Raw genomic sequence first — 12,706 nt, 5'->3', positions numbered from 1 at the left:
TTACAGACTATGCTGACCACTCATTCCAGACTGGACAGTAGATGGAATGTGTAAGAGGTAATGTGTGTTTCATTGAAATTTTATGTCAATCTATTTCTTTAAGTGTTCATAGTGGACCATGATTTTGAGAACCAAACAGGATTAATTTGCATGTGAATAAATTTTGCCTGATAAGTTTGTCACCATATTTTTAAAAATATCCATCACAAAACTTCCATCATATAAACAAAAAGTTATTGAGAAACAAGCAGAATTATAATCCTGCAGCCTGTGAAAAGAAAACCACATTCATAGAAAGATAGACAAAATGAAAAGGCACAGGACTATGTACCAGATGAAGGAACAAGATAAAGCCCCAGAAAAACAACCAAATGAACTGGAGATAGGCAAACTTCCAGGAAAATAATTCAGAATAATGATAGTAAAGATGATCCAGAACCTCGGGAAAAAATTGGAGGCAAAGATCAAGAAGATGCAAGAAATGCTTAACAAAGACCTAGAAGAATTAAAGAACAAACACCTAGAATTTTAAAGAACAAACAACTAGAAGAATTAAAGAACAAACAAATAGAGATGAACAATACAATAACTAAAATGAAAAATACACTAGAAGGAATCAATAGCAGAATAACTGAGGCAGAAGAACAGATAAGTGACCTGGAAGACAGAATGGTGGAATTCACTGCTCACTGCCACAGAACAGGATAAACAAAAAAGAATGAAAATAAATGAAGACGGCCTAAGAGACTGCTGGGACAACATTAAATATACTAACATTCACATTATATGGGTCTCAGAAGGAGAAGAGAGAGAGAAAGGACCCAAGAAAAAATATTTGAAGAGATAATAGTTGAAAACTTCCCTAACATGGGAAAGGAAATAGCCACCCAAGTACAGGAAGTGCAGAGAGTCCGAGGCAGAATAAACCCAAGAAGAAACATGCTGAGACATATAGTAATCAAACTGACAAAATTTAAAGACAAAGAAAAGTTATTAAAAGCAACAGGGAAAAATGACAAATAACATACAAGCAAACTCCCATAAGGTTAACAGCTGATTTCTCAGCAGAAAATCTATAAGCCAGAATGGAGTAGCATGACATATTTAAAGTGATGAAAGGGAAGAACCTACAACCAAGATTACTGTACCAGGCAAGGATCTCATTCAGATTTGAAAAAGCTTTACAGACAAGCAACAGCTAAGAGAATTCAGCACCATCAAACCACCTCTACAATAAATGCTAAAGGAACTTCTCTAAGTGGGAAACACAAGAGAAGAAAAGGACCTACAAAAACAGACCTAAAACAATTAAGAAAATAGAACTCGGAACATACATATCAATAATTACCTTAAATGGGATTGGATTAATTGCTCCAAACAAAAGACAAAGGCTCGCTGAATGAATACAATAACAAGACCTATGTATATGCTGTCTACAAGAGACCAACTTCAGACCTAGGGACATATACACTGAAAGTGAGGGGATGGAAAATGTTAATCCATGCAAATGGGAATCAAAAGAATGCTGGAGTAGCAATACTTATATCAGATAAAATAGACTTTATTTTAAAATTTTATTTATTTTAACTTTACTGGAGTATAATTGCTTAACAATGGTGTGTTAGTGTCTGTTTTATAACAAAGTGAATCCGCTGTACATAAACATATATTCCCATATCTCCTCCCTCTTGCGTCTCCTTCCCACCCTCCTTATCCCACTCCTCTAGGTGGTCACACAGCACCGAGCTGATCTCCCTGTGCTATGTGGCTGCTTCCCACTAGCTATCTATTTTACATGGACTTTTTACATGTTCATCATTGTTAGTTTGCTCTTTAGTACTTCTTGGTCCTTTTTAAACGTTTCTTGCATTTTCTCCAATCTGTTTCCAAGATTTTGGATCATCTCTACTATCATTACTCTGAATTCTGCTTCAGGTAGACTGCCTATTTCCTCTTCATTTGTTTGGTCTGGTGGGTTTTTACTTTGCTACTTCATCTGCTGTGTGTTTCTCTGTCTTCTCATTTTGTGTCACTTACTGTGTTTGGGGTCTCCTTTTCACAGGCTGCAGGTTCATAGTTCCCGTTGTTTTGGTGTCTGTCCCCAGTGGCTAAGGTTTGTTCAGTGGGTTGTGTAGGCTTCCTGCTGGAGGAGACTAGTACCTGTGTTCTGGTAGATGATGCTGGATCTTTTCTTTCTGGTGGGCAGGAGCACATCTGGTGTTGTGTTTTGGGGTATCTGTGACCTTATGATTTTAGGCAGCCTCTCTGCTAATGGATGGGGTTGTGTTCCTCTCTTGATAGTTGTTTGGCATAGTGTTTCCAGCATTGTAGCTTGCTGATTGTTGACTGGAGCCAGGTCTTAGAATTGAGATGGAGATCTCTGAGAGAGCTTTTGCTGTTTGATATTATGTGGAGCTGGGACTTCTATGGTGGAATAATGTCCTGAACTTGCCTCTCCCACCTCAGAGGCACAGACCTGACACCCTACTGGAGCACCAAGACACTCTCTGTCACACAACTCAGAAGAAAAAATAGAAAAAAAGAAAGGAAGAAAGAAAATAAAGTTATTAAAAGGAAAAATTAAAAAAAAGAAATAAAAATTTAAAAAAATGAAAAAGTAGTAAAAAATAAGAGAGAGAAAAGAAAGAAAGAAAGAAAGAAAAAGAGCAAGTAAACCAAAAACCAAATCCAACAGTGATACAAGCATTAACTATACTAAAAAAAAAAAAAAAAAGAAAGAAAGAAAAAAAAACTGGACAGACAGAACCCTAGGACAAATGGTAAAAGCAAAGCTGTACAGACAAAATCACACAAAGAAGCATACATATACACACTCACAAAAAGAGAAAAAAAAATTATATATCTATATATAAAAACAGGAAAAGGAGGAAGAGAACAATCAAATTAATAAAAAAACTACCAATGATAATAAACTCTAAATAATAAACTAAGACAAACATAAAACCAGGAACAAATTAGATGCAGAAAGCAAACCCCAAGTCTACAGTTGCTCCCAAATCCCACCATGTCAATTTTGGGACTATTCATTGCCTATTCAGGTATTCCACAGATGCAGGGTACATCAGGTTGACTGTGAAGATTTAATCCACTGCTCTTGAGCCTGTTGGGAGAAATTTCCCTTTCTTTTCTTTGTTCGTGCAACTCCTGGGGTTCAGCTTTGAATTTGGCCCTGCCTCTGCATGTAGGTCAACTGAGGGCATCTGTTCTTTGCTCAGACAGGACAGAGTTAAAGTAGCAGCTGAATGGGGGCTCTGGATCACTCAGGCCAGGGAGAGGGAGAGGTACAGTATGTGGGGTGAGCCTATGGCAACAGAGGCTTGCATAATGTTGCACCAGCCTGAGGCATGACGTGTGCTCTCCTAGGGAAGTTGTCCCTGGATCACAGGACCCTGGCAATGGCAGGCTGCACAGGCTCCTGAGAGGGGAGGTGTGGATAGTGACCTGTGCTTGCACACAGGCCAATTGGTGGCTGCAACAGCAGCCTTAGCATCTCATGCCTGTCTCTGGTGTCTGAGGTGATAGCCATGGCTCACACCCATCTCTGGAGCTTGTTTAGGCAGTACTCTGAATCCCCTCTTCTCATGCACCCTGAAGAAATTGTCTCTTTCCTCTTAGGCAGGTCCAGACTTTTTTCTGGACACCTTCTGGAATAGCTGTGGTGCAATAGACCCTTCAGGCTGTGTTCCCCCAGCCAACCCCAGTCCTCTCCCTGGGATCTGACCTTCGAAGCCAGAACCTCAGCTCTCAACACACACCCGCTCCAGCAGGTGAGCAGACAAGCCTTCCAGGCTGGTGAGTGCTGGTCAGCAATGATCCTCTGTGTGAGAACTTCTCCACTTTGTCCTCTGTACCCCTGTTGCTGCGCTCTCCTCCATGACTCTGAAGCTTCCCCTCCCCCCTGCCACTTTCTGTCTCCACCAGTGAAGGAGCTTCCTAGTGTGTGGAAACTTTTCCTCCTTCACAGCTCCCTCCCAGAAGTGCAGGTTCTGTCCCTATTCTTTTGTCTCTGTCTTTCCTTTTTTCTCCTGCCTTACCCAGGAACATGAGGGATTTCTTGCCTTTTGGGAAGTCTGAGGTCTTCTGCCAGCATTCAGTAGGTGTACTTTAGGAGTTGTTCCACATGTAACTGTATTTCTGATGTATTTGTGGGGAAGAAGTTGATTTTCACTTCTTGCTCCTCCGCCATCTTGAAGGTCTCCCCTCAGATAAAATAGACTAAAATAATGAATGTTACAAGAGACAAGGAAGGACACTACACAATGATGGAGCGATCTAACCAAGAAGAAAATATAACAATTATAAATATATATGTACCCAACATAGGAGCACCTCAATACATAAGGCAAATGCTAACAGCTATAAAAGAGGTAATTGACAGTAACACCATAATACTGGGGGACTCCTACACCTCACTTACACCAATGGACATATCTTCCAGACAGAATATTAATAAGGAAACGTAAGCTTAAATGACACAATAGACCAGATAGATTTTATTGATATTTATAGGACATTCAATCAGAAAAACAGAAGATTACACTTTCTTCTCAAGTGCACATGGAACATTCTCGAGGCTAGATAACATCTTGGGTCACAAATCAAGGCTCAGTAACTTTAAGAAAATTGAAATCATATCAAGCATCTTTTCTGATCACAATGCTATCAGATTAGAAAAATATTACAGGGAAAAAGACATAAAAACACAAATACATGGAGAGTAAACAGTACATTACAAGATAACCAAGAGATCACTGAAGAAATCAAGCAGGAAATCAAAAACTACCTAGAGACAAATGACAACAAAAACACAATGATCCATAACATAAGGGATGCAGCAAAAGCAGTTCTGAGGGGGAAGTTTATAGCAATAGAATCCTACATCAAGAAACAAGAAAAATCTCAAATAAACAATCTAACCTTACACATAAAGGAGCTAGAGAAAGAATAATAAACAAAACCCAAGTTAGTAGAAGGGAAGAAATCATAAAGATCAGAGCAGAAATAAAGAAAACAGTAGCAAAGATAAAACAAACAAACAAACAAACAAAAACCTAAAAGCTGTTTCTTTGAGAAGATAAACGAGCTTGATAAAACTTTACGCAGACTCATCAAGAAAAAGAGGGAGAGGACTCAAATCAATAAAATTAGAAATGAAAAAGGAAAAGTTACAACAGACATCACAGAAATACAAAGCATCATAAGAGACTACTACAAGAAACTCTATGCCAATAAAATGGACAACCTGGAAGAAATGGACAAATTCTTAGAACAGTATAACCTTCCAAGACTGAACCAGGAAGAAATAGAAAATATGAACAGACCAATTACAAGTAATGAAATTGAAACTGTGATTAAAATCTTCCAACAAAGCAAAGTCCAGAACCAGATGTCTTCACACATGAATTCTATCAAACATTTAGAAAAGAGCTAACACCCATCCTTCTCAAACTCTTCCAAAAATTCACAGAGGAAGGAACACTCCCAAATTAATTCTATGAGGACACCATCACCCTGATACCAAAATCAGACAAAGACACTACAAAAAAAAGAAAATTACAGACCAATAACACTGATGAATATAGATGCAAAAATCCTCAACAAAATACTAGCAAACAGAATCCAACAACACATTAAAAGGATCATATATTATGATCAATTGGCATTTATACCAGGGATGCAAGGATTCTTCAAAATATGCCAATCAATCAATGGTCCACCATATTAACAAATTGAAGAATAAAAACCATACGGTCATCTCAATCCATGCAGAAAAAGCTTTTGACAAAATTCAGCACCATTTATGATATAAACTTTCCAGAAAATGGGCAGAGAGGGAACCTACGTCAACATAATAAAGGCCATATACAACAAACCCACAACAGACATCATTCTCAATGGTGAAAAGCTGAAAGCATTTCCTCTAAGATCAGGAACAAGACAAGAATGTCCACTCTCACCACTTTTATTCAACATAGTTTTGGATGTCTTACAAACAGTAATCATAGAAGAAAAAGAAATAAAAGGAATCCAAACTAGAAAAGAAGAAGTAAAAGTGTCTGCGTTTGCAGATGACATGATACTATACAAAGATAATCCTAAAGATGCCACCAGAAAACTACTAGAGCTAATCAATGAATTTGGTAAAGTTGCAGGATACGAAATCAGTATATAGAAATCCCTTGCATTCCTATACATTAGCAATGAAAGATCCAAAAGAAAAATTAAGGAAACAATCCCATTCACCATTGCAACAAAATGAATAAAATACCTAGGAGTAAACTTACCTAAGGAGACAAAAGACCTGTACTCAGAAAACTATAAGACACTGATGAAAGAAATCAAAGAAGACACAAACAGATGGAGATATATACCATGTTCTTGGATGGGAAGAATAAATACTGTGAAAATGACTCTACTACCCAAAGCAATCTACAGATTCATTGCAATCCCTATCAAACTACTAATGGCATTTTTTACAGAACTAGAACAAAAACCCTTAAAATTCATATGGAGACACTAAAGATCCCACACACCCAAAGTAATCTTGAGGGAAATAAACAGAGCTTGAGGAACTACAAAGCTACAGTAATCAAGACAGTATGGTACTCACATAAAAACAGACATATAGATCAATGGAACAGGATAGAAAGCCCAGAAATAAACCCACACACCTATGATCAACTAACCTATGACAAAGGAGGCAGAGATATACAATGGAGAAAAGACAGTCTATTCAATAAGTGGTGCTGGAAAAACTGGACAGCTACATGTAAAAGAATGAAATTAGAACACTCCCTAACACCATACACAAAAATGAACTCAAAATGGATTAAAGACCTAAATGTCAGCCCAGACATTTAAAATCTTAGAGGAAAACATAGGAAGAACACTCTTTGACATAAATCACAGCAAGATCTTTTTTGACCCACCTCCCAGAGTAATGGAAATAAAATAAACAAATGGGACCTAATGAAACTTAAAAGCTTTTGCACAGCAAAGGAAACTATAAAGAAGATGAAAAGACAACCTTCAGAATGGAACAAAATATTTGCAAATAAAGCAGCTGACAAAGGATTAATCTCCAAAATATACAAAGAACTCATGCAGCTCAATATCAAAAAAAAATCAACAACCCAATCAAAAAAATGGGTGGAAGACATTAATAGACATTTCTCCAAAGAAAACATTCTGATGGCCAAAAACCACATGAAAGATGCTCAACATCACTAATTATTAGAGAGATGCAAATCATAACTACAATGGCATATCACACCACAACAGTCAGAATGACCATCAAAATATCTACAAACAATAAATGTTGGAGAGAATGTGGAGAGAAGGGAACCCTCCTGCACTGTTGGTGAGAATGTAAATTGATACAGCCACTATGGAGAATGGTATGGAGGTTCCTTAAAAACTAAAAATAAAATTACCATATGACTCAGCAATCCCACTGCTGGGAATATACCCAGATAAAACTATAATTCAAAAAGACACATGCACCCCAATATTCATTGCAGCACTATTTACAATAACCAGGTTATGGAAGCAACCTAAATGCCCATCAACAGATGAATGGATAAAGATGATGTGGTACATATATACAATGGAATATTACTCAGCCATAAAAAGGAATGAAACTGGGTCATTCATAGAGATGTGTATGGACATAGAGTCTGTCATACAGAGTGAAGTAAGTCAGAAAGAGAAAAACAAATATCATATGTTAATGCATATATGTTGAATCTAGAAAAATGGTACAGATAAATGGTTTGCAGAGCAGAGGTAGAGATACAGATATGGAGAACAGACATGTGGATGTCGAAAGGGGAAAGTGGGGCATGGGTGGTGGGATGAATTGGGAGATTGGGATTGTCATGTATACACTGATATGTATAAAATAGACAAGTGATAAGATCCTGCTGTATAAAAATAAAATAAAATTCAAAAAAAAAGTTATTGAGTTAAATCAGAGAAAACCAGTATAATGGAAATATCAATCAAAGTTTTTTCCTGAGGCAATGCCATTATATACCATTCTAAAATTTCTTTAGCAAACATAGTTAGGAATATCTAAGATAAACTACTAAGGTAATGAATAATAAAGAAGAGTCTTGGGAGATATATTAAACTGTAAAGTAAATCACTGTCTCATTTTAACAGCATATACAAATGACCTTAAAGTCATGAGACTATTTCAATAGGTCACAAGAGCAAAAGAGTCTCAAAAATTGACACACATATTATTTACCATGTAGTGGGACCCCAAGAGATTACTGTGCTATTGTTGAAAACAACACACTGTTCTAGTTTCAGGCTTGCTGAAGGGTACCCTATCATAAGACCTACCATAATAAAAGAAACCACGTTGGAAGCCTGGTGCTTCCAACACTTTAATCTTCACAAAACTATGCAAATTAAAAATCAATATGCTCAGGTATTTTCTGATGAGAAAACTGAGGTTCAGAAAGTTTCATTAGTTTGCCTGCTGTGGTAAAGGTGCTCATCCAGCATAACCAGCAGTCAAGCAGTCAGATGCAGCAATCATGGATTCTTCTTTAATTTTTTTCTTTCCTAAGCTATACAAACCTTGACAGTGGGAAGAAACTATACTGTTTCCTTTGGGGAAACATAGAATGGTTAATCGTATTATTTGAATTTCAACTGTAAAAGTGTTGCACCTCATCTTTGAATGGGAACCTAGAGACCTAAGAGCAGAATTCCCAAAATGAGCCTTTCTGCCCAGTAGCTAGTTTCAATACTCTCCTTCTGTTTACTTAGGGAAGGCACTTCTCAGTATATTTTCTGACTGTTCTTTCTAAGTGAAGACACTTAGGAAGGATGTAATGGCCTAATGGGTAAAAATCATAAAATGAAATACTCCAAGCCATGTACATTTCACTACATTAAATCAAAAACACACCATCTACTACAATCAACCCAGTAAACAAAAAGCGAGCAAGAAAAATGCTAAGCAAATATTTTTAACAAGAAAATAGTTTATTTGGTTCTATAATGTTCATAAAATTAATAAATGTTTATTGTATAAATTTGCATAATAAAGGGAAAAAACACAAACTTACACAAAACTCACCTAAAACACTAGCTAGAAATAAGCATTATTTTAATTTTACTAAAATCTTCAAACAATTTTTCAAAAATATGAGATTAGATTATATATGCTGTTTTGTAATTTGTATTTTAATTGCTAATATAAAGTGAGGATTTTTCTTCTTATTACATACTCTTCTAAATAATTATTTATAACATTTGCCTATTAAAATATTATATGTATAGTGTAATTTAACCAATTCCTTATTATTATTCATTGTGATGACTAATATTTCATGAAATGTCATGAAATTAAAACTCTGATAAACAAATTTTTCATAAATGTTAGATGAGGAATTCATTGTCAAAAATGTTGAAGTATTTTTTGAAAGAGTTGTGACATACTTTATCAGATACATAATAACTTTCAGACTCTCTTAAAAAATGCCTGTTGCAGTGCATAAGTATGTTAACATATAACCTTGCCAGTACTAAATATTTTCATTAAAATAGTTTTGAAAAGGTGACAGCTGAAAATTCTACCTAATGTTGAATACTTTATATTTACTTAACTTTGAGCTTGATTATTATGTATATTTGTATATAAACACATTTATTTTTATTGGCCATTAAAAAATTTTTTCCTTTGAAATTTTCCTTTTTTTTCCTTAATAAGAATGTTTATGTTCTTATACAGATTCAAAGAGCTACTTATAAATTAGAACTAATACTCCTTGGATTGTCATTATATTGCAAATATTTTCTCCAGCTTTTTTTAATCCATTTTATTTGGGTTTCATGTATTAATCCATGATTTTCTCCCTTGCTTTAAACCTAAAATTCTTTTTTTTTTTTACTATGATACACAAAGACACATGAACACACAAATTTACAGAGAAGTGGAAAAAGCATTACAATGTGTTAGTGTCCACAGTATTAGCCTAAAGTTATCCATAACACACCCTTACTATTATTTTAATGTCTCTAAAATCTGTAGTAATGTCACCTCTCTTATTCCTATAATTGATGACTTGTGCTTTCTCTCTTTTGTTTTTTCCTGATCAGTCTGGCTTTGGGGTTTCATCAATTTTATTGATCTTATCAAAGAATTGTCTTTGGTTTCAAAAAGAAATCACTAGAAAAAATATTAATGGATTAATAATATATGTAATGCAATGCAAAAAAATCAAAAATAACAGACACAACTGCACCACATACAAAGTAAAAGCACAGTTCTTTTAAAATTACCTGTGCTTGTTTTTAAAAGAAATAAATGGCAGGAGGGGGCAAGGCCGGGGCAGCAGGAGCCGGTGAGGTGACAGCAGAGAGAGCTGTGGGGACAGCACACCATGATGAAGTCTCACAGGCAGCAGTCTGGGCCACGAGGAGAGGGGCTGCCAAGAAGCAGTGGGAGGCTGGGCAGGCAGTGGGCAACCCTCGAGCTGGAAGCAACATGATGCTGTTCAAGGAGTATGGAGTCATCCTACCTGCGTCTGTAGAAGAGTGTCAAGTAGGGCAGCTGTATTCTGTGGCGGAGGCCAGGGAAAATGGGAATGGGTGGTGGTGAAAGTGTGGAGGTTCCGGTGAATGAGACCTATGAAAAGAACGGTGAGAAAGGCCAGTACACGCACAAGATCTACCACTTACAGGGCAAAGTGCCCACGTTTGTTGGAATGCTGGCCCCAGATGGAGCCGTGGATATATATGAAAAAGCATGGAATGACTACTTTTATTACAGAACTGTTATTACAAATGAGTACATGAAAGAAGACTGTCTGATTAAAATGGAAACCTGGCATAAAGTAGATCTTGGCGCCCAGAAAAATGTGCATAAACTGGAGCCTGAGGCATGGAAACATGTGGAAGCCATATATATAGACATTGCAGATCAAAGTGAAGTACTTAGACAGAATTACAAGGCAGAGGAAGATCCAGAAAAATTTTTATCTATCAAAACAGGCCGAGGGGGCTTCCCCAGTGGCGCAGGGGTTGAGAGTCTGCCTGCCGATGCAGGGGACGCGGGTTCGTGCCCCGGTCGGGGAGGATCCCACATGCCGCGGAGCGGGCTCGCTGAGCCTGTGCTCTGCAATGGGAGAGGCTGCGGCGGTGAGGGGCCCACGTACTGAAAAAAAAAAAAACAGGCCGAGGATCCTTGACCCCAATTGGAAACAAGAACTTGTAAATCAGAAAGACTGCCTATACTTGTATGCATATAAACTGGATACTGTCAAGTTCAAGGGGTGGGGTCTACAGAACAAAGTGGAAAATTTTATACATAAGCAAGAGAGACATCTGTTTACAAACTTCCACAGGCAGCTATTCTGTTGGATCAATATCTGGGTTGACCTGACTATGGAGAATATTTGAAGGATGGAAGAAGAGACAAAGAGACAGCTGGATGAGATGAGACAGAAGGACCCAGTGAAAGGAATGATGGAAGATGAATAAAACCATCCCTCCCTTTTCTGCACTTTTTGTAAGACAGTGGTCAATAGGAAGGCCCAGCAGCTCCACCATCCCAAATGACATGGCATCCACAGACGCAGCCTTTCTGTGTCCATTCTTCAGGCAACTTTCAATCCCTTACTGTAGCTAATTCCAGATGCCTTTTAATATTGTGAACAAAGAGGCTGTCTGATTTTTTTTCTGAATTTTATTTTATTTATTTTTTTTATACAGCAGGTCTTTATTAGTCATCAATTTTATACACATCAGTGTATACATGTCAATCCCAATTGCCCAATTCATCACACCACCACCCTCAATCCCCCACCGCTTTCCCCCCTTGGTGTCCATGTTTGTTCTCTACATCTGTGTCTCAATTTCTGCCCTGCAAACAGGTTCATCTGTACCATTTTTCTAGGTTCCACATATATGCGTTAATATATGATACTTGTTTTTCTCTTTCTGACTTACTTCACTCTGTATGACAGTCCCTAGATCCATCCACTTTTCTACAAATGACCCAATTTCGTTCCTTTTCATGGCTTAGTAATATTCCATTGTATATATGTACCACATCTTCTTTATCCATTCATCTGTCGATGGGCACTTAAGTTGCTTCCATGACTTGGCTATTGTAAATAGTGTTGCAATGAACATTGCGGTGCATGTGTCTTTTTGAATTATGGTTTTCTCTGAGTATATGCCCAGTAGTGGGATTGCTGGATCATATGGTAATTCTATATTTAGTTTTTTAAGGAACTTCCATACTGTTCTCCATAGTGGCTGTAACAATTTACATTCCCACCAACAGTGCAAAAAGGTTCCCTTTTCTCCACACGCTCTCCAGCATCTGTTGTTTGTATATTTTCTGATGATGACCATTCTAACTGGTGTGAGGTGATGTCTCATTGTAGTTTGATTTGCATTTCTCTAATAATTTGTGACATTGAGCAGCTTTTCCTGTGGTTCTTGGCCATCTGTACGTCTTCTTTGGAGAAATGTCTATTTAGGTCTTCTACCCATTTTTGATTGGGTTGTTTGTATTTTTAATATTGAGCAGCATGAGCTGTTTAAATATTTTGGAGATTAGTCCTTTGTCCATTGATTCATTTGCAAATACTTTCTCCCATTCTGAGGGTTGTTTTTTTCATCTTCGTTATGGCTTTCTTTGTTGTGCAAAAGCTTTTAA

The 12,706-nt window shown here is 37.1% G+C and overlaps 1 protein-coding gene across 1 annotated transcript; it reads left to right on the top strand.

Annotated features, from left to right (window-relative positions):
- Nucleotides 1–10,619: 10,619 nt before the first annotated feature.
- LOC136138418 (phosphatidylinositol transfer protein alpha isoform-like) lies at nucleotides 10,620–11,439 on the top strand. Its single transcript, XM_065897086.1, has 2 exons — nucleotides 10,620–11,040; nucleotides 11,222–11,439. Exons 1-2 carry the CDS (start codon nucleotides 10,620–10,622, stop codon nucleotides 11,437–11,439), a joined length of 639 nt encoding a protein of 212 aa, XP_065753158.1.
- The last annotated feature ends 1,267 nt before the right edge of the window (nucleotides 11,440–12,706 follow it).

Source organism: Phocoena phocoena, chromosome 19 (genome assembly GCF_963924675.1).
Source record: "Phocoena phocoena chromosome 19, mPhoPho1.1, whole genome shotgun sequence".
In the NCBI taxonomy this organism is placed as follows: Eukaryota; Metazoa; Chordata; class Mammalia; order Artiodactyla; family Phocoenidae; genus Phocoena; species Phocoena phocoena.
The sequence above is the reverse complement of the archived record's forward strand: the minus strand, read 5'-3'. Positions and strand labels throughout refer to the sequence as shown.

Coding starts and splice junctions, on each gene's coding strand:
- LOC136138418 (XM_065897086.1), top strand. CDS start 10,620: ATGGGAATGGGTGGTGGTGAAAGTGTGGAGGTTCCGGTGAATGAGACC. Junction 11,041..11,221: donor TATCAAAACAGGCCGAGGGG/GCTTCCCCAGTG, acceptor ACAGGCCGAGGA/TCCTTGACCCCAATTGGAAA.